Source organism: Colobus angolensis, unplaced genomic scaffold (genome assembly GCF_000951035.1).
Source record: "Colobus angolensis palliatus isolate OR3802 unplaced genomic scaffold, Cang.pa_1.0 Scaffold432, whole genome shotgun sequence".
NCBI lineage: Eukaryota > Metazoa > Chordata > Mammalia > Primates > Cercopithecidae > Colobus > Colobus angolensis.
This window is the reverse complement of record NW_012117733.1, coordinates 1,716,963-1,739,701: the sequence shown is the minus strand read 5'-3', so window position 1 is coordinate 1,739,701 and position 22,739 is coordinate 1,716,963. Positions and strand designations below refer to the sequence as shown.

Below are 22,739 nucleotides of genomic sequence, written 5' to 3'. Positions count from 1 at the left end.
TATATAGATATATATATATATATCATTCCAAACTCACCAGGAGTTCCTAAAATCAAAGCTATTGGGGATTAGTAACAAGACCAACTAGAAGATGAGCATCATCAGAATGAGTACTTCTCCTGTTGGCACATTGGGTAATATAGTGTAGGGTAAGCTTAGTAACACGATTAAGCACTGGGGCTCTGGAACCACACTACCAGCATTTCAATTCCAACCCAGCTACTTATCCCAGCTACTTACTACCTATACAATTTTAGGCCTGAGTTTCATCACCTATAAAATGGAGAGCCTATGTCACAGAGACGTTTCAGAAGTCAAATAAGAAAATGATATTGAATGTTCAATACAAAGCCTTTAAACACAGGAAATACTCAACAGAAAGCATAGCCATTATGAATCACTATGAAAAGAACACACTATTAACCCTAGATAAGCTCGGATCCGCCAGCCACAAGGTACATAGTCTATAGATGATCATTTAAACTCTAAGCTTCAAATGGGCAGGAATTTTTGAACATTTTGTTCACTGATGTGTTCCCAACTGCCTAGAACAGTGTCTGGCAAATGATAGACATTCAATAAATATTTGTTGACTGGGTCCTCTCTAAGACGCTTTTCCAGTATAAAATCTCATTATTCTGAGAAAATAGAACTAATTACTAGAGAAAATAAAACTACTTACTAGATGCCAGGGCTTCTGCTTCAGTGGAAGGAACCTTGTAGATTTTTCCACCCTTATAGACGAAGCTTCCTTCAGTCACTTTAAAATCCAGATAGCGAGTTACCTCTGTATAAAGCAGCATCTTAACCAGCTGACCTAGAAAAGTCACATAATTCAAAGTATAACTTATAAGACTATAAATTATAAAGAACATTTATAATTCTATAATTAAGACTATATATTATAAAGACTATAAATTATAAAGAACATTTACTAATACTAACAGCTTCTCAAATTTTTCCTAACAGTGTTCAATAACTCCAACAAAATAATTTTTTTTTGAGACACAGTTTCCCTGTTGCCCAGGCTACAGTGCAATGGCACGATCACGAGCTCACTGCAACCTCACCTCAGCTCCTGGGCTCATGCAAGCTTCCAGCCTGACACTCGCGAGTACCTGGCACCACCATGCCTGGCTAATTTTTTTTTGTATTGTTTTGTAGACATGGGGTTTTGCCATGTTGCCCAGGCTGGTCTCAAACTCCTAAGCTCGAACAATCCACCCACCATGGCCTCCCAAAGTGCTGGGATTACAGGCACGAGCCACCGCGCCTGGCCCAAAATAATCTCCAAAGTCATATTTTAAATAGGACAACCAGAATGCATACTTATTGCACTGCGTATTACAAAGTTTTGTTATTTTTTATTTTTTTCCCTACTCAAGGTTGAATACATAGGTTTTTTTAATATTACAACTTAAAGGTTAATAATTTTATCAACTTGCTTTTGCAAAAGCAATGAAAAATTTATTAGAGATATGAGGTGTGAAATTATAGCATTATTGGCCAGGCACAGGTGGCTCACACCTGTAATCCCAGCACTTTGGGAGGCCAAGGAGGAACTATTTGAGCCCAAGTCTCCAAGACCAACCCACACAACACAGTGAGACCTCACCTCTACCATAACTCACAAAAATTAGCCCAGTGTGGTGGGACACCCAGCAAATCAGGACATTGAAGTGAGAAGATCACTTGAGCCTAGGAAGTCAAGGCTGCAGTAAGCTATGATTGCATCATGACACTCCAGCCTGGGTGACAGAGTCCCTGTCTCCAAAACAAATTAATAAAAACAAACAATAGAATATAAACTCAAATAAGGAAAAAGGATAGCAGATGCTTTACTTCATGTGCACAAACAGACCTATAACCAAAAATTTAGTTCTTCAATGTCATCTCAGAAAACAGTACTAATATTACAGCAATTTAAAAAAATACTTAGCCTGTAATCACAGCACTTGGGAGGCTCAGGCAGGCAGATCACTTGATGTCAGTGACCAGCCTGGCCCACATGGTAAAACCCCGTCTCTACTAAAACTACAAAAATTAGCTGGGCGTGGTGGCACACACCTGTAATCCCAGCTACTCGGGAGGCTGAGGCAGGAGAATCGCTTGAACCAGAAGGCACAGGTTGTAGTGAGCCAAGATCATGCCACTGCACTCCAGACTGGGTGACAGAGCGAGACTCCGTCTCAAAAAAAAAAAAAGAAAAGAAAAGAAAAAGAAACTTAGATCCTCTAAAATAAAAAAAAAATGAAAATATAATTTAAAAACCCTACAAACTAGAAAAACATTAAAATAATGCTGTTTCAAAAGGCCCAGTTATTTAAAACTGTCATAACCATCAACAGGTACGTCTGTGCCAAAGGCTTACAATCTTGGTATGTATTATGCCACAGCATCATCTGTTTCTACAGAACCAGTTACTAGTAAGTCACAACCCCTTCCTTCCTTTTCTAACTTATTGACTCCAGACACCCATGCTGTTCCATTCAACAAAATCCAGTTCCTCATACCCAGAATAGTACACTGTCAAAAGTTAGTTTTGATAGTAAAATTGCAATCAAAGTACTGTCATAAATTTAAGTTAGAATTCTTTACCATTAGCCATAAGGAACTTGGGAATCAAGTCAACATTCCAGTCTCTTCCTCTCCCCATTGACTCAGGTGGTGATCCTGGTATTTTAAATCTTTTGTATAACTAAAAGCAAAGGAAAAAATAGCCATAATGTTAACAAAATTTAATTTTTTATTACAATATGTACACATTTTTATTAAGTGCTTTTAGTATAACTAAACACCACTACACTAGTAAAGTATAAGGGCATTTCATCTTTTATCAGATAAAATTTTTAGCAAGGTCCAATATATATGTAAGTTAATTACTAAACTCATAAAGGTTAAAATTAACAAATATGGCAGAAGTAAGGTTTTTCACTAGCAGAAAAGAAAGAATATAAAACAAGGCCAGACGCAGTGGCTCATGCCTGCAATCCCAGCACTTTCTAATCCACAAGGTGGGTAGATCCCTTGAGATCAGGAGTTTGAGACCAGCCTGACCAACATAGTGAAACCCTGTCTCTACTAAAAATACAAAAATTGGCAAAGCGTGGTGGCTCACGCCTGTAATCCCAAGCACTTTGGGAGGCCGAGGCGGGTGGATCAGGAGGTCAGGAGTACAAGACCAGTCAGGCCAAGATGGTGAAACCCCATCTCTACTGAAAATACAAAAATTAGCAGGGTGCAGTGGCAGGCTCCTGTAATCCTGGCTACTCAGGAGGCTGAGGCAGGAGAATCGTTTCAACGCAAGAGGCAGAGGTTGCAGTGAGCCAAGATAGCGCCACCACACTGCAGCCTGGCAACAGAGTGAGACTCCGTCCCAAAAAAAAAAAAAATTAGCTGGGTGTGGTGTGTGCCTGTAATCCCAGCTACTCAGGAGGCCGAGGCAGGAGAATCACATGAACCTGGGAGGTCGAGGTTGCAGTGAGCTGGGATGGCACCACTGTACTCCAGCCTGAGTGACAAAGCGAGACTCCATCTCAATAAATAAATAAAACAAGATTATTTGTCGATGACACGGTCGAGTTCTCTATACGGACTGTGTATGCAGAACTAGGGTGTCTCTGACAAACAGCAATCCTTTAAATTCATTCTCTCCCAAATAAAAAGCTATCAAAGGCTTAATTTTGCTTTCGTATTATGTAAGGAATTCAAAATAAACCTTAGATTATTCCCAATCAGAAAAGACAATTAAAATTAGTTCCAGTTCATTTACAATTTTTGAGTTTTACTTAGGTATAACTGATACATAAATAACTGCCTACTTCCTGCGTACATTTTGGTGAGTCTAGACACAGGGTACACCCGTAACATCACAAGGTACCAATCATATCCATCTCCGCCAAAAATGTCCTTTTGTTCTTTTATGATGTGGTAAGAATACTCAATTAATTTATAATTCACATGAAATGAAATGAAGCTCAGATTTCAAAAAGCTTGTAAAGTTAGAGAACAGTCACTTGAGCTCATGAATCCTACTGCTAAGGTAGAACAGAATAAGCAAAATTAGTAGATATTTATTCAATAAAAATTCTGGCTGGGCGCAGTGGCTCATGCCTGTAATCCCAGCACTGTGGGAGGCCAAGGCAGGCAGATCACCTGAGACCAGGAGTTCGAGACCAGCCTGATCAACATGGTGAAACCCCACCTCTACTAAAAATACAAAAAATTAGCTGGACGTGATAGTGTACTTCTGTAGTCCCAGCTACTTGGGAGGCTGAGGCACGAGAATCATTTGAGCCCAGGAGGTGGAGGTTGCAGTGAGCTGAGATAGTGTCACTGCACTGCAGCCTGGGTGACAAACTCCATCTAAAAAAAAAAAAATCATGACTCCCTGAATACATCTGGGGAGAAAAAAAGGAAAAGAAATCTTACTCATTGTATTGAAGATCAGCTAAGAAATATACTAGGCCAGGCGCAGAGGCTCACATAATCTCAGCACTTTGGAAGGCCAAGGTAGGCAGATCACTTGAGGAGTTCGAGACCAGGATGGCCAACAAGGAGAAACCCCCATGTCTACTAAAAATACAAAAAATTAGCCAGGCATGGTTGTCCATGCCTGTAATCCCAGCTACTCAGAAGGCTGAGGCACAAAAATCACTTGAACCCAAGAGATGGAGGTTGCAGTGAGCTGAGACTGCACCACTACACTCCAGCTTGGACAACAGAGCAAGACTCTGTCTCAAAAAATAAAATAAAAATAAAACAAAATTAAGAAAAGAAAAAAATTGTGAGGAGATTTGTAGATTAAGAAAATAAAGAGGTGCCCACCCATAATCCCAACACTTTGGGAAGCCAAGGTGGGAGGATCACTTGAGGCCAGGAGTTTGAGACCAGCCTGGGCAACACAGAGAGACCCTCATCTCTACAAAAAATAAAATAAGCCAGGCAATTGGTATGCATCTTTAACCCCACTACTTAGGAGGCTGATGCAGGAGGATCGCTTGAGCCCAGGAGTTCAAGGCTACAGTAAGCTATGATATACTGCTGCACTTCAGCCCGGGCAATAGAGCAAGACTCTGTCTCTTAAAAACAAATAACAACAAAGAATAAAGCACTCAGGCTTGGTGGCTCACGCCTGTAATCCCAGCAGTTTGGGAGGCCAAGGCAGACAGATCACATGAGGTCAAGGGTTTGAGACCAGCCTGGCCATGATGGTGGAACCCCGTCTGTACTAACAATACAAAAATTAGCCAGGCATGGTGGTGCACGCCTGTAATCTCAGCTACTTGGGAGGCTGAGGCAGGAGAATCACCTGAACCCAGAAGGTAGAAGCTGTAGGGGGGTGAGACCATGCCACTGCATTCCAGCCTGGGTGGCAGAGCGAGATTCTGTCTCCAAAATAAATAAATAAATAAGAGAATAAAGAGAAAATTATACCAAATACAAAAGACTAAATACTAAAATACTAAACAGCTACATTAAGAGATTACTGGGATCACCAGGAAATTTAAATGTGGTTCTGGATATGATATAATGGTATTATGCTTATATAGGAGACTGTTATTCTTAGCAGATGAATGCTGAAATATTTCACTCAAGCCTCATTATGTCTTATTACTTTCAATGGATCAAAATCAGTAAACAAAAAAAGAGACATGAAAAAAATACAGCAAACGTTAACTGCTGAACTCCAATGGAAGTTTTTTTTATATATCATATTATTCTTTAAGTGTTTCTGTATTACTGAATATAGAAAAACATCCTTTTTGATAAGTATTGTCTAATAAGTCACTGATTAAATAAAAGTCATTGATGATAACTATCTCCCATAAAACACAGTACAGGTCATATCCATACATGTAGGTGTTCAACAAACCTCACACAGAAAAACAAATCAATATATCAAAACGCACTGTGGAAATGCTATGTGTCCATGTTCAAAAAAAGTAGGAAACAGGGCAGTATAGCAAAAGGAACTAAGTTTTGTAGTCACATAACGGGTTTACAAGCCATCTCAGATTTTAATCCCCCAGAGACTATGTTAAATGGAGATTTAAAAAACATCTCTGAGGGACTGAGAGAATAAATAAAACCATGAGGAAAGCACTGGACTTGTGCTGGCACATCAGGCGATCCTCTACCCTCCCTTCCTAGACTGTACTCTATTAATGCTAAGAGATAACTGCTCCACATAGCAACAGAAATGAAAATGTAAATTTCTATGAGCTTCAAACTAGAAGCTCCTGAAAAACAGTGCTCCAGATATTCTATTTAATAAAACAAAATAAGACCATCTCTAAGGAATAAGGTAGAGATTCACAAGTGAAATACAAAGTGTGAAAGGCATATAAAATTTGACTAACACTTGGCAGGGTGCGGTGGCTCACGCCTGTAATCCCAGCATGTTGGGAGGCCAAGGCGGGCAGATCACGAGGTCAGATCAAGACCATCCTGGCTAACACGGTGAAACCCCGTCTCTACTAAAAATATAAAAAATTAGCCGGGCATGGTGGTGGGTGCCTGGAGTCCCAGCTACTCAGGAGGCCAAGGCAGGATAATGGCGTGAACCCAGGATGTGGAGCTTGCAGTGAACTGAGATAGTGCCACTGCACTCCAGCCTGGGCGACACAGCGAGACTCTGTCTCAAAAAAAAAAGAAATTTGACTAACACTTACATCTTCCAGTGGTGTTATAGATGCACTCTCTCCTCCATAGTAAGGGTTTCGATCCATATGAAGAACTTTCTTGCCATTCACTGACATTATACCTGACAGGATACATTCCTACAGAAAAAGCACAGTATCTTGAAAAGAAAGTTCTACAGCATGTTTAAAACAGATCTTTTTTTTTAAGCCCACCATTACACATTCTCTTAGTAATTACACTTATATTCATGCAACATAACATAATTTATGAAGAAAGTCCTTAAGAAACCAGGTGTGGTATGCGGGCCCCTGTGCATCCCAAGATTAAAACTGTTTCATAATAACACTAAGACATTAGTCACCTTTTTATTTTTTTATTTTTAGTTTTTGAGATAGAGTTTCACTCTTGTTGCCCAGGCTGGAGTGCAATGGTGCAATCTCAGCTCACTGCAACCTCCACCTCCCAGGTTCAAGCAGTTCTCCTGCCTCAGCCTCTTGAGTAGGTGGGATTACAGGTGCCCACCACTCCGGTGAATTTTTTGTATTTTTTTGTTGTTGTTGTTGAGACGGAGTCTCGCTCTGTCGCCCAGGCTAGAGTGCAGTGGCCAGATCTCAGCTCACTGCAAGCTCCGCCTCCCGGGTTCCCGCCATTCTCCTGCCTCAGCCTCCTGAGTAGCTGGGACTACAGGCGCCCGCCACCTCGCCCGGCTAGTTTTTTGTATTTTTAGTAGAGACGGGGTTTCACCGTGTTAGCCAGGATGGTCTCGATCTCCTGACCTCGTGATCCGCCCGTCTCGGCCTCCCAAAGTGCTGGGATTACAGGCTTGAGCCACCGCGCCCGGCCAATTATTTGTATTTTTAGCAGAGACAGGGTTTCACCGTGTTGGCCAGGCTGGTCTTGAACTCCCGACCTCAGGTGATTCTCCCGCCTCAGCCTCCCAAAGCGCTGGGATTACAGGCGTAAGCCACCGCGCCCGGCCTAGTCACCTTTTTAAACAGTGTTGACATTTCCACTGATGATGTAAAATCAATGGTGGATAAAACTAAGACAGGGCTCTAAACTATACTAATAGTCATTATATTCTTCATCGCCAGGCATTCACTTAAGGATGTCTTTGATAGGGTGGGTGCAGTGGCCCACACCTGTAATCCCAGCACTTTGGGAGGCCAGGGCAGGTGGATCACCTGAGGTCGGGAGAGCAAGATCAGCCTGACCAACATGGAGAAATCCCCTCTCTACTAAAAATACAAAATTAGCCGGGCATGGTGGCACATGCCTGTAATCCTAGCTATTCAGGAGGCTGAGGCAGGTTAATCACTTGAACTTGGGAGCAGAGGTTGTGGTGAGCCAAGATCGCACCACTGCACTCCAGCCTGGGCAACAAAAGCTAAACTCCATCTGAAGGAAAAAAAAAAAAGTCCTTGATAAAAGCATTAAAAATTAACTTTATTGGCCAGGCGTGGTGGCTCACACCTGCAATCCCAGCACTTTGGGAGGCCGAGGCGGGTGGATCACTTGAGCCCGGGAGTTTCAGACCAGCCTGAGCAACATGGTGAAACCCTGTCTCTACAAAATACACAAAAATTAGCACGGCAAGAGGCGGAAGCAGAATTGCTTGAACCCAGGAGGTGGAGGTTGTGAGCTGAGTGGCTGTAAGCTGAGACCACGTCACTGCACTCCAGCCTGGGCGACAAAGCAAGACTAAGTTGCAAAAAAATTAACTTTATTAAACATACACCCTTCAATAGTCATCTTTTAAACACTGTGTGTGACAAAATGGGAAGAATACAGATAGCACTTCGGCTCAGGGAAAACCTTCTATGCCACCGATCTGTAAGCTGAACTAGCCACTTTTTTAATGAATAATCATTTTTATTTGAAAGAACTGACCAACAAACTGTGGTTATTCAGATTTAGGTATTTGACATTTTCTCAAAGAAGAACATAAAGGAAAGTAACCGACACGTGTTGCCAATAAAAAAAAGTCAAATTTTAAATGAAAATTAGAATTACAGAAAACTTGGCCAGGCACAGCTGGTCACGCCTGTAATCCCAGCACTTTGGGAGACCAAGGCGGGTGGATCACAAGGTCAGGAGATTGAGACCATCCTGGCCAACATGGTGAAATCCCATCTCTACTAAAAATACAAAACTTAGCTGGGCGTGGTGGTGCATGTCTGTAATCCCAGCTACTCAGGAGGCTGAGGCAGAAGAATCTCTTGAACCAGGGAGCTGGAGGCTGCAGCGAGCCGAGATCGCTCCACTGCACTCTAGCCTGGTGACAGAGCAAGACTCCATCTCAAAAAAAAAAAAAAGAATTATGGAAAGCTTACAACTACCACCATGGGCACGTCAGGTTCCCCAGTACATGAAGAACTTTTCTGACATTATCAGTGACAATACTAACAAACATGATTTTTGATATTGTAAAATGAAATGTGTCAACATTGAGAAGACCCGCTTTACTCAGAGTAAACCTTATTTTCCAAATAACGGATAAATGAAATTACAAAATCACACAGGAAGAAAAAAGAGGAATTGAAAGTGCAAGCTAGATCAATGGGTTTTAATATATCAGAATATAAAACATTCATTAATGTGGCTTCAGATTTCATAATGGAATCAATCTTTTTTTTTTTTTTTTTTTAGACGGAGTCTCGCTCTGTCGCCCGGGCTGGAGTGCAGTGGCCGGATCTCAGCTCACTGCAAGCTCCGCCTCCCGGGTTTACGCCATTCTCCTGCCTCAGCCTCCCGAGTAGCTGGGACTACAGGCGCCCGCCACCTCACCCGGCTAGTTTTTTGTATTTTTTTTAGTACAGACGGGGTTTCGTCGTGTTAGCCAGGATGGTCTCGATCTCCTGTCCTCGTGATCCGCCCGTCTCAGCCTCCCAAAGTGCTGGGATTACAGGCGCCCGCCACCTCGCCCGGCTAGTTTTTTTTGTGTGTATTTTTTAGTACAGACGGGGTTTCGTCGTGTTAGCCAGGATGGTCTCGATCTCCTGACCTCGTGATCCGCCCGTCTGGGCCTCCCAAAGTGCTGGGATTACAGGCTTGAGCCACCGCGCCCGGCCGGAATCAATCTTTTAAAAACTACCACTTGTGCTTTTGTGTAAACCAAAGAATATCTACAAAAACCTGAAAAGCTAATTACTCCTCCCTTTTCCAACTACATGTCTGTGTGAGACCTGTTTTCATATACTTCAGCCGAGACAATACATCACAACAGAACTGAACACAGAAGCATGTATGTGAATTCAGTTTTATTAAGCCAGACATTAAAGGGTTTGCATAAAATGTAAAATATTGATAGTCTTCTCACAATTTTTAGAAAATATACTGAGGCAGATGACTTAAGCCCAGGAGTTGGAGACCAGTCTGGACAACAGGGCAAAACCCTATCTCTACAAAAAATACAAAAATTAGCTGAGTGTGGTGGTGAGCACCTGTAGTCCCTGCTACTCAGGAGGCTGAGAGGTGGGAGGATTACTTGAACCCCCAAGGGTGAGGGTGCAGTGAGCCGTGATAAGGCTACTGCACTTCAGCCTGGGTAACAAAGTGGGATCCTATCTCAGTAACAAAAAAAAAGCACATATACAGTTAAAATTGTTATACATGTTAACATGTAATTAGTTTATTATTTGTCAGTAAATTATTTATTCCTCCATTTCTAATATGATAAATATCAATAGCTACAACCTTCATAAACAAAAGCTCTTCAAGATCCTTAAATTTTTAGAATGTAAACAGATCCTCAGACTAAAAAGTTTGAATGCTAGAGCCCTAAGCAAAGCATATAGGATAACCACCAATAAATTGACAATCAACCAAAAAGTATAAATGACCACTCTCAGGAAAAAGATAAAGCAAGCACGAATACACTAACACAAACCAAATTAAGAAGAGGGAAAAAATACAATTAATGTGAAGAAACACAGGAACGGGGCACATAATCACTCAAAAAGGGTTTTGGTGATCAGCGTTTTATTTCTTAAAGTGACAAAGGAAATTCCATGTATCTTTATAAATCTTTAATATTTCTCAAATTTATCCAAAGGACCCTAGATGTCAAAGAACAATCTTATTCTCTACAAGTCTATTTGACTTTGAAACCCGTATTTTTAAAATTCACACAAATTTCAAGTTTTCTTCCATAACGTATCTATTCATTTAGTACTTTTTAAATGTTTTAAATTACTTACGATGAGGTTCAAATTTTACTACAGGAGTGTGAATCATTTTTTCTTTTTTTTTTTTTTTAATTGAGATAGAAGTCTCACCCTGTTGCCCAGACTCAAATGCAGTGGCGCGATCTTGGCTCACTGCAACCTTCACCTCCCAGGTTCAAGCAGTTCTCCTGCCTCAGCCTCCTGAGTAGCTGGGATTATAGACATGCACCATCACACCTGGCTAATTTTTGTATTTTTAGTAGAGATGGGGTTTCACCATGTTGGCCAGGTTGGTCTTGAACTCCTGGTCTCAAGTGATCTGCCCACCTTGGCCTCCCAAAGTGCTGGGATTACAGACGTGAGCCATTACGCCTGGCCTGAATCATTCTTTCCTTGGCTCAAGAAACAAAACATTCTGAGCACTCCAGAAGGCCCTCATGGCCTATTCCAATCATAACCACCACCATCTCCCAGCACTCTCATAATTTCTAATAGCAAAGATTTGTTCTGCCTGCTTCTGAACTCTGTAAAAATGTAATCATGTGTATTAACTTTCTGCATCCGACATTATGCAACATCTTTCAAGATTCTTTCATGTTTTGTGCATGGTCTATTTATTCTCATTGCTATAGAGCAAAGGTCCCCAGAGATGAGACAAATCCAGCCTGAAGGCTATTTCTGTGAAGTTTTATTGGTAAATACCCATATCTGTTCATGCACATACTGTTTATGGCTGTTTTCCTAGTACCACAGCAGAGTTGGGCAGCTGTGAGCGAGACCAGAAAGTCTACATAACCTAAAATATTTACTATCTGGAGCTTTTTTTTTTTCTCAAAGACGGAGTTTCACTCTTGTCACCCAGGCTAGAGTGCAATGGCACAATCTCAGCTCACCGCAACCTCCCGAGCCTCCCGGGTTCAAGCAATTCTCCTGCCTCAGCCTCCCAAGTAGCTGGGATTACAGGCATGCACCACCACGCCCGGCTAATTACTGTATTTTTAGTACAGATGGGGGTTTCAATATCTTGGCCACGAACTCCTGACCTGATGATCCACCCGCCTCAGCCTCCCAAAGAGCTAGGATTACCGGTGTGAGCCATGGCGCCCAGCTACTATCTGGAGCTTTACAGAGTGTATGGCTAACCCTGCAAGCAGGGCATCTCAGTGTGGTTCCTGACTTGGCATCACCTGCCAACTTGTTAGAAATGTAAATTCTATGCAGATTTCCAAACTTCCGGTTGTATTCACATCACCTGGAAGGCTTGAAGAAACAGACTGCTGGGCCCCATTTCCAGAGCTTCTGAGTTAGTACCATCTGAGGCTGGATCTGAGAATTTGCTCTTAAAAAAAAAAAAAGTGGCGGGGGTAGACAGGGTCTCACTTTGTTGCCCAGCCTGGAGTGCAGTGGTGTGATCATGGCTCACTACAGCTTCAACCTCTAGGCTCAAGAGATCCTCTCACCTCAGCCTCCAGAGTAGCTGAGACTACAGACATGTGCCACCACGCCTAATTTTTTAACTTTTTGTAGTGACAGGGATCTCACTATGTTGCCCAGCCTTGGCCTTGCAAAGCAAGGTTTGCTGAAGCAATCCTCCTGTGTTGTCCTCCCAAAGTGCTGGGACTATAGGTGTCACCACCACTGATGCTGATGAGGTGATACTGATGATGCTGGTCCAGGACCAATTTCGAGAATGACTAAAGCTGTGTTTGCAAATTTTATTATACATAAGAATAACATGGAGATCCTGTTAAACTGTAGATTCTGACTGTGTAATATCTGGGTTGGGGCCTAAACGTCTGCATTTCTGGTAAATTCTCAGGTGTTGCAGATGCAGCTGAGCTACGCATCACACTTCGGGTAACACAGCTGTAGATGATTCCATTGAATGAATATACCACAATTTACTTCTCCATTCTACTCTTGGTGGATATTTGGATAGTTTAGTTTCCAGTTTTTTACTATTACAAATAATGCTCTATGAACATTCTCATATGTGTCTTTTAAGTGTGCATTTCTGTTATATATCAAGAAGAGCATAAATACATTCAACAGATATTACCAAACAGCTTTCCAAAACGGTTGTACCAATGTACACTTTTGTCAGCAGTGCAAGTCCCCATTGTTTCAAATCCTTGACCCCTTAAGTAGTTGCCTTTTTAACTGTAGCCATTCTAGTTAAGAAGTGATTTAATTTGCATTTCCTGAAGACAAATAAGGTTGAATACTTTTTAAATAGTTGATTAATTATCAAGGACCAGCGTGGTGGCCCATGCCTATAATCCCAGCACTTTGGGAGGCCAAGGTGGGAGAATCGCTCGAGCCCAGAAGTTCAACACCAACCTATGCAACTTAGTGAGACCCCATCTCTACAAAAGAAAATAAAAATTAAAAAAAAAACAAAAACTGTTTACTGATGATCAAGCTAAGTGATAAGGCACTTTTGATAAGTGCCTATTTTTCCCCATTTTTTAAATGGGTTGTCTTTTTCTCACTGCTTTATAAAAGTACTTTATATACTATATATAAACCCTTTCTTAGTTACATGTACTGCAATTATCTTCTTCCATTCTGTGGCCTGCCTTTTCACTTTCTTCATTAAGTCTTCATAAAAGGAAATGAAGTTATTTTACAACTACAAAAATCAAGCCTAATACTGACTAAAACAATTTACTTTTTTTTTGGTGGGGGAGGAAGAAAACAACCTAAAGCAGCACCAACATACAGTTCTACATATGAAAATAAAATATTTACTATCTTAAAAATAAGTTATGACACAACAGAGGAAGAACAGTTACATTCCCAGCTGACAAAAGTAGACTGCAGGGTTCAACTTTTGAAAGCAAAATCTCACAAGCAAATTAGAGTGTTGCACAGCTTCTATACATAACCTTTCACACTAAGCATGATCCACCAGACTATGGCTGTACAGCAAGCACTGAGGCCTAAAATAAAGAGCCCAGTAATTTAAAGATGTGGCCAAGTCCAAAGAGCTGACAGCAACTACCTTCAAAGGCACCACTCGGAGCAAATATGACAAGAGCTAACTAAAGCTAATAAAAAATCTGCAGGCCCAGTGGTTCCTCTATATCCAACTATTATAAAAGACTGCTTCCACACTGCTAAAAGAATATATAATAGCACAAACATAATACTTCAAACTTTGGGACATGTTTAAAACTTTAAACATGTTTTAAAACATGGGGTGAAGTCATTAATTCATTGATACAATTTATCAGTCATATCTGGGCACAGCGTATATATTAATGATCCTAAAATTTTAGCATTTTCCAAAATTACCAGCTCAAAATTAAATTCTACTACAGCCTATCTGGTGAATACACAATATTCACAAGCAAAGCACATTAAAGCCATAGAAACCAAGCTTCTCTTTTTCACACTAGAAAAGCTGGTCCATCATGTACGTCAAGTATACTGCTAACTTTAACCAGGAAACCTGTATGTGAATGAATATTCACCAACATATGAGTTTTAAATGTAACAGGTAAGAGTACCCACTCTAACTTCAAACTCACCTACAAATGACCTAAGCAGGGTAAGAATACATATTCACATCCAAAATCACTAAGACTATAAAATCATCTTCAGAATCCAAGTTCTATATGACACTAGCATCTGTCACCCACCTGGCACTTGATAGTTCCCCTACATAAAAAGAGGTAACCAGCCAAAATGGTTTTCAATGTTTAATTGCACCAAAGTGCTAGTATGTGTAGATATGTGGATGTGGGGCTGGGGGACAGAACCGTCAGCGATACTGATGCTCTCTTCCTTCAGCACCCTACACATAATAGCACCAGAGTTGCAATAATCAAAAACAGAATAACTGATTTGGACAACACCCAAACATATTAGACAAAGCACCTGAAGAGGCCGAATGGAATTTGTATATATGAATTGTTACACCTAAATGGTGTTTCCATGGCCAGTAACACTAAATGGTATGCTGAAAAATTAATGCCCACTCCCCACCCCCAATTACAGAGCAATTTAGACTTGGAAGGGAACAGAGCCAAAATTTATTAGTATTTTGATATACCTTCCTAGTGACAAACTAAACACCTAGTGACAAACTAAACTCTATACCCCATCCGGGCAAGGTGGCTCACACCTGAAATCCTAACACTTTGGGAGGACAAGGCAGGAGGACTGCTTGAGCCCAGGAGTTCGAGACCAGCCTGGGCAATATGGCAAAACCCCATTTCCACAAAAAATACCCAAATCACATGCCACCTGTAGTTCCAGCTAACTTGGGAAGCTGAAGCGGCAGGATCGCATCAGCCTGGAAGGTTGAGGCTACAGTGAGCTGTGATCACACAACTGCACTCCAGCCTAGGTGAGAGACTGAGACCCTGTCTCAAAAACAAACAAAAAAATCCTCTACGCCCTATCAATCCTACTGCATTTTAAAGTTCTGTTATGGGCCGAGTACGGTGGCTCTCGCCTGTAATCCCAGCACTTTGGGAAGCTGAGACAGGCAGATCACCTGAGGTCAAGAGTTCGAAACCAGCCTGGCCAACAGGGTAAAACTCCATCTCTACTAAAAATACAAAAAAATTAGCCAGGTATGGTGGTGAGCGCCTGTAATCCCAAACACTTGAGAGGCTGAGGCAGAAGAATTACCTGAACCAGGGAGGCAGAGGTTGCAGTGAGCCAAGATTGAACCACTGCACTCCAGCCTGGGTAACAGAGAACTCTGTCTAGAAATAAAAAGTACTGTTATGGGGGAAAAAAAAAAAAAACAAAGCAAAACTACAAATATAAACACATATACACAAATGCGACCAGGAGTACAAAGTATCTAATAATTAATATTAAGGTGCCTTTTCAAAACTACTTACCTAGAAATATGTGAAAATATATTACCCAGAAAAATTTTAAATCAGTTCATTTCAATGGCATATATCTTACAGCAACAACATAATAAAAATGGCTGTTTTATGAAGAATGTTTCTTTAAATGACTCTGCCCCTCCAATACATCGCATTAAAAACTGTCAGCCAGGCGTGGCTCATGCCTGTAATCCCAGCAATTTGGGAGGCCTAGGCGAGGGGATCACCTGAGGTCAGGAGTTCGAGACCAGCCTGACCAATATGGTGAAACCCCGTTTCTACTAAAAATACAAATATTAGCGGGGCATGGAGACGGGCACCTGTAATTCCCAGCTACTCAGAAGGCTGAGGCAGGAGAACTGCTTGAACCTGCGAGGCAGATGTTGCAGTGAGCCAAGATCACATCACTGCACTCCAGCCTGGGCAACAGAACGAGACTCTATCTCAAAAAAAAAAAAAAAAAAAAAAAGTCAAAAGATACCTTCTCTTGAAATGTGGCTAATTATATTACTCTCCTGCTGAAAGTCCTCTCACTGCCTTGAAGATAATTTTCACATTTCTTAGTCTAGAATCTCTCTCCAAACCTGTTTCAAGCAAAATAAACCACTCCCCATTCCCTACATACATCTTTGACTTAACATTGACTTACACAGGTCTCTGCCTAAAAAATCATTCCTCCATTCAAAGCTTGCCAGTATTTTTTAAAGCCAGCTAAACATCTCCTTCTTTATGAAGGTTTCCCTGACTCCCTGTCTGAACTCCTGTAAGGGCACCTCTTAGGGGACTTACTGCTTTCTCATACGAATTCTTATTAGTTACTCCCCAACATGAGGACAAGCTACTTACAGACAGGTTCTGTGTTTACCTTTTTACTGCCCATAACTGATCACAATAGTCACTGGAAGTTTAAACAACTGAAACTATTACTCCAGTAAGAGTCTCCAGTCAGGTACTATAGGAAGGAAGACAGAGGTAACTGCAGTGTATCACGCGTGTGAACATCTACCAGTGGTCTTTAAAACCCAATGTCACACTACTGTCATCTCTACATGCTAAAATATGTCTCATTTCACTTATATTTTCTTTTGGCCAGGATGCTTAACGCTGGTTTAAACTGCCTCCAACACAGCTCCCAAGTGTAATAGCATTTGCAAACATTGATCCTATGCTCACTACTGTAGTGAATACAAAGTCCTTTGTCTACAGAACTCTTAACACAGCTATAAGCAAGAACTCTCAAAGAGCAAATCTAAGATTAAGCAAATCCAAGAGGCAATCTGAATTATAGTTCATAATTTTAAAATCAAGTATAAAACCTCTTCTCTGAATCTGAAATCACAAAATTTTGATAAAGAGAAATGGGGAAAAGTATCTGGGATGTAAAGCAAGTTTTTAGACATATGATGCTGAGAATCATCTGGCTAAATATCACTAAAGTATATATTTCTATTCATAAATCCTTACTGTGTAGAACAACAAAAATGGGAAGAAAAAAACCTCTGGGAAGCACAAATAACTGTGGAACTACTCTTATTTTTTTAGTCTACTATGTCTAACAAGACTCGTGAACTTATTTCCAAGTCCACAGTGAACTATGTGCAAAATATGTGGTGAGAGGCTGCCCACACATGCTGAAAGCAGAGAAAAGTAAATGTTGTCAGCCTAACGGTAAAGTAAGATAGAGGGAAAAAATTTGAAGAGTAAACTCAAGAGCTCAAAAAGCAGAGCAGCCTGAGAGTAAAGGGGGCAAAAGTTCCTACAAAGCTGGCGGGGTCTTCATGGCTTCACCATGTTACAGCACAACACAATAATTAATCTTCACTATGTGAAATCTTAGTTATCGAGTAAATTATGTTTCTTGGTGTGTTAGAGAAGTTGTGACAGCATTTAGAAAGGCATTATCCAAAAGCTGTGCTCTTTAGAGATAACCCTTAATTCCTTAGAAAATTCAATTGTGTGGAATATTCCTTTTACACACAGAATGAAGATTTTACTCCTTTATGCCAAATCATTTAGTATCTTTTTGATTAAAATGACTATCAATATTTGTGATTATGAGCTTGGACTTAACAACTCATACACACAAGCACTAAGCAACACAGCAACTCCAGCACTTCCTTACACTTCTTTAAAAGTAACAAGTTCCTAGCACTGAAAGCACTTGCCTTTTTTTAGGTTCTTAAATCTCAGGCACTAAATATAAAGTAAATTTCAAGAAAATTAATTTAACTCCAGACACTCAAAAGTTAATTCTGAGTGCTAACGTTGGTTTCTCTTCTTCTAATTTTTAGTCATCTAATTCCTGGTAACACTAAAAATAAGGATATAAGATTTCTCATTATCAAAATCATCCTGTCATCACTACTCCTATCAAGGATGGTAATAATGTGATTCTCCTGAATTAATATAATTATCAAAGAACATCTCAGAAAACTTAGGAGGGCTCACAGAGATGAAAGTTATCACAGCTACAAAATGACAGCAGAAATTGGTCTGATTTCCAGTTAAGTATGCATCTACCATTTATCAAAAAGTTCACAATCCAAATGAAAATTTAAACGAAGTGCATTATCTTAACTTGTTATATAAAAAGACTGTTTCACCATCTTTGATACAAAGTGATGTGAATGGGGCTTGTGGAAGCCTGCATGATGGTGGATTTGCACTCACTCGTCCATGCTCAACTGACCTTGATTGTGAGCAAATCTGAAAGACCAGCAACAACCACAGAAAAACGGTGGGACTAACCGGCTCTAACAACACGCTGGCAGCAACACTACCCATTCCAACGGGCAAAATCCACCACAAACTACTAAGCGCAGTTTGGAATCCCAATGAGGCACTTAAAAGAAAAAGCACAAAACCTGCAGTGGGTAGGGCTTATTCATTTAGGCATCCAACAGTCTTCCAGCTTTTCAAAGACATTGACAGGATTATTCCTGAATTTGTCAAACATAACAAAGTATTCTGAATGAATATTCTCTAATAATTGCATGTAACTATAAACAGCAAAATGACAGGCCAGAAAAACACCATTCTAAGTCTTAACAAACCTTTCCTAAAAAATTAGCCAAATAAAAGTTCGAAGGTTTTCCCTTGACTAGAGACATTTAAAAGTGTTATTTTGGGATGTTACCTGTAAAAAAAAAAAAAAAAAATCAGTTTGAACCTGACAGATTATAATAAATTTCAAAAAATTTGAAGGGGAAGTCTACATTAAATGACGCAGGAATTTAAAGTCAGAGTACATAGGATACACAAGATTTACATCAGTATTCATCTTAAATATGATCAAGCAGCCCAAAGTTAGAATTTCAAAGTTCCCAAAAATCGATAGTTAAAATGGTTTTCTCCAAATTCTTTTGCAAGATGAACAGTCTTCATAAAAAACAAAAACAAAACAGAAAAAGTACAAACTACAGAACCTGCCTGCATTATCTACAGTTAACCTAAAGTTCCCTAAGCAGACAGATAACCAGGAAAATCAATATACCATGGTATTAGGTACACCTTGCATTCATATATATTACAATGCATTCTTCATGTTGTTATTGATTTATCTTCCAACTCCCTGAAGAAAGCTTCGGAGTACAGAGAACTTGGCCTTTAGCAATCCATCACCAATCCAATTCTTAGGGGAAAAGAGTCCAGAAGTAACAAAGGAGGCAGGGAACCCACCAAACAAAAGGAAAAGGCGGCGAAGGTCAGGTGCGAAAGCATTTGATAGACAAGTTTCGAAAAAACTCAATTCCAATTCTACAGATGCTCGGTAAGTGGGAATGGAGGGTAGCTAAAAAGATTCAATAATACTTCTTATTGGCAGGGGGGAGAAAGGATTAAAAGATTAATTTCTGCCTTTTCTCCAAAAATATAAGTTAATCAAGCCCTAGCAGTTTCGAAGCAGTGATTATCCAAGACTTGTCAGGAAACCCCGTGCTCGGCTTTGGCAGCCAGACTGACCCGGGGAAGCGGCCGAGGCGGAATAGGAAATGCAACCGCGAGGCCTGCACCGTCCCCTCCGCCTCGGGTGCTAGTTTCCAACCGGGAGAAGTCACCGGCCCAAAGCGGGGAGCGGGAGCCTCGGCCCGGGCCGCCTTCTCCCTCCACTCCGCTTCCGCAGGGGGGAAGCGCAGCAACCGGGCTCTGCCGTTACCCCGCCCGGAGTCTTGCGGCCCGCATCTCCATTTCCCCGCCTGCCCCTCACACTGCGAGTCGCCCGATCGCCCCGGGACGCGGGGCGCCCCCGAACCCGCCCGTGCCCCGAACCACGACTCCCGTCCCGAAAGCTACGGCTGACGGCACAACGAGACCCCCGAGGAGCTGCGACCCGCGGGCCGTGCAGGAGCCGGCGATGCGCCCGCCCCGGCTGCTCAACCCCGGCCCCTCAGCCCCGGCGCCCACCGTCAGGCCGGTGCCCAGCACGATCACGTCGTACTCCTCATTCATGGCGGGGCAGGCGCGGACGCAGGACCAGAGAAAGGAAAAGGCGCAGGGGCTCCGTGACCACCGTGCGAGTCTGAGAGGCGCTCTCGTGCGCGAAGGAAACGGGAAGAGAGGAGAGGAAAATGGAGCTGGCGACAAGGCGAGACCTGCCGCCACCTCAGACGGGAAGAGAAGAACCGGGCGGGGAGAAAACGGGAGGGGGCGGGGAGGGGAGGGCGGTGACTGAGTCTCCGCAGCCGGGGCGGGGCCTGCAGGCACCGGGAGGGCCGCCAATCAGGCACTTCCGGCGCTCTAATTGGTTACATCCCCGTCACTCGCCCAACTTTTTTTCCTTCACCGCCTCTCGCGAGAGGAAAAGGGCGGGGCGTCGCCATTTTGGCTTCCGGTTCCCCTTGCGGTCTCTGCCACCCGGGTCTGGGAGGCGGCGCGTAGACTGGGGTGGAGGTGCACGGAATAGCGGGAGGGGAGTACTGCCGGCTACCACGGTTCTGACTCCCGCCGTCGGGGCGGGAGCTCGCTCGGTCCAAGGTCCCAGAGCCGGACCGCCGCCCTTGGACTTTGAGCGGGTGCGTGCGGCGGCCACGTGGGCGAGGAACGCGGGTCGGGCCGCCTCTCAGGAGTGGCGGCCTTGGTTCTTCCCGCGGGGCTGGGCTCGCCGGGGCCCGGAGCCCGCCGGAAAGAGTTCGGAAATCACACGTGTCCTGTTTCCCGCTCTGTGCCTTCCCAGTTTGGTGCGTTGCCGGTGGGCGCTTTAGGAAAGTGGTAGGAGGCAAAGCGGCTTCTTTTGATAAAAGTAACCCTTAACAGAGATGAAAGTGAAGGCCAGGTTTCATTGGGAAGCCGATCCGCACTTACCAGGGGCTGTAACTTAAAGCCGCTGTAAACGTGGTAGCTGATCCTTGGATGCAAAGGTTTAGGCCCTAAGCTTAGAAACTGTTCCTTGCTTCCCTTCTAACCCCCTCCTCTTTTTCTAGAATTCTCAGGAATCTCTAACTTCATTGAGGACACGGGTGTAAGCAGAAGCTGTGTTCTCGGCTCCCAAGAGGCAAATCCCACGAAAGCCTAGGCAGGTGAATTTCGTAAAGGCGTTGACAGTTGGAAAACCTGTGTTTTCAGCACGTGATAAATCTGCATAGTCAGCAGACAATGAAGATTTGGCATTCAAGAACTACTCAACTACTTATCGATAATAGCTATTATGAGCCTGCCTTGATAGACCGAACTTGCTCATATTTAAATCATCAAGATAGAGGAAAGAATGTAACAACTTTTAAAAATGTTTCTTAACCCGTAAATACTTGGATAAGGTATGTTATATTGGACCATGGACCTTTTTCGCAGGGAGGGGAGAAGAAAGCAAAAGTAAAGTTTAAATTTACATTCAACCTTAATTTGATTGTGTATATTTGTCACCAAATAAATTAGTGCAAAGTTGACCATACAATTGATTATGCAACAGTGAGTATAACCGACTTTTCTTTTGGCTAAGCTAATGATGACTAAAGAAGGTCCTTCTGTTGCTCTGTCTTCACGTCATCAGGGGGTCATACTACCTGTATTTTTAGACCAATATGAAATACCCTTTTTTTTTTTTTTTCCTGAGACGATCTCGCCCTGTCGTCCAGGCTGGAGTGCAGCAGTGCAATCATGCCTCACTGCAGCCTTGATCTCCTGGGCTGAAGCCATCCTCCCACCTCAGTCTCCCGAGTAGCAGGGACAAGAGGTACAGGTCACCACACCTGATTACTGACCCTTTTTTTAAAATTAGCAGTAACAATAAAGAGCTTTTTTCACAATTGCCATCAGCCTCTGACTGTTGAAGAGCAATTTAAGGATGTCAACTGAATTATGTTAACCATGTTTCAGGTGAAGACTATTTCATCAATACTCAGAGTTCTGAGAAACTTAAAGACACTGAGATAAGGGAAGTGAATTTAAGGCTAATAAGGATCCCTTCCTTACTTAACACTGAAGTTCATTTTAGTTCGCAGTATAGAACCTATGGCCCAACAGAAGGACAACAACAATCAAACCTGGACTGAGCCTTAACGGACTGAGTGCATCTAAAATGCTGTACTTGGGCCAGGCACAGTGGTTCATGCCTGTAATCCCAACACTTCGGGAGGCTGAGATGGGAGGATCACTTGGGGCCAGGAGTTCAAAACCAACCTGTGGTGTACAGCCTAGGTAACAAACTGAGGCACCGTCCCTATAAATTAGCTGGAGGCTGGGCACGGTGGCTCACACCTGTAATCCCAGCACTTTGGGAGGCCGAGGCAGGCGGATCACAAGGTCAGGAGTTTGGAGTTTGAGACCAGCCTGGCCAATATGGTGAAACCCCATCTCTACTGAAAATACAAAAATTAGCCGGGCGTGGTGGCACATGCCGATAGTCCCAGCTATTCGGGAAGCTGAGGCAGAAGAATCGCTTGAACCGGGGAGACAGAGGCTGCAGTGAGCCAAGATCGCACCACGCCTCTCCCACCCGGGCGACAGAGTGAGACTCCATCTCAAAAAACAAAAAAGGGCAGTCTGGGTGTGGTGGCTCACGCTTGTAATCCCAGCACTTTGGGAGGCCGAGGCAGGTGAATCACAAGGTCAGGAGTTCAAGACCAACCTGTCGAAGATGATGAAA

The 22,739-nt window shown here is 42.5% G+C and overlaps 1 protein-coding gene across 4 annotated transcripts in view; it reads right to left on the bottom strand.

Moving 5' to 3' along the window:
• The window catches only part of GDI2 (GDP dissociation inhibitor 2), a 50,183-nt gene extending 28,629 nt beyond the window's left edge, over window positions 1-21,554 (bottom strand). Inside the window, exons 1-5 of one of the 4 annotated variants that reach the window (XM_011957067.1) lie at window positions 20,063-20,321; window positions 18,715-18,797; window positions 6,675-6,782; window positions 2,599-2,698; window positions 683-817 (exon numbers count right to left, since the gene is read on the bottom strand). In XM_011957067.1, coding sequence (XP_011812457.1) covers window positions 683-817; window positions 2,599-2,698; window positions 6,675-6,782; window positions 18,715-18,771 — 400 coding nt within the window. In that variant the 5' untranslated portion in view covers window positions 18,772-18,797; window positions 20,063-20,321. Of the gene's footprint in view, window positions 1-682; window positions 818-2,598; window positions 2,699-6,674; window positions 6,783-12,063; window positions 12,151-18,714; window positions 18,798-20,062 lie in introns of all 4 variants that reach the window. The other 3 variants (XM_011957066.1, XM_011957068.1, XM_011957069.1) reach the window with 3 other exon arrangements.
• Between the last annotated feature and the right edge of the window lie 1,185 nt (window positions 21,555-22,739).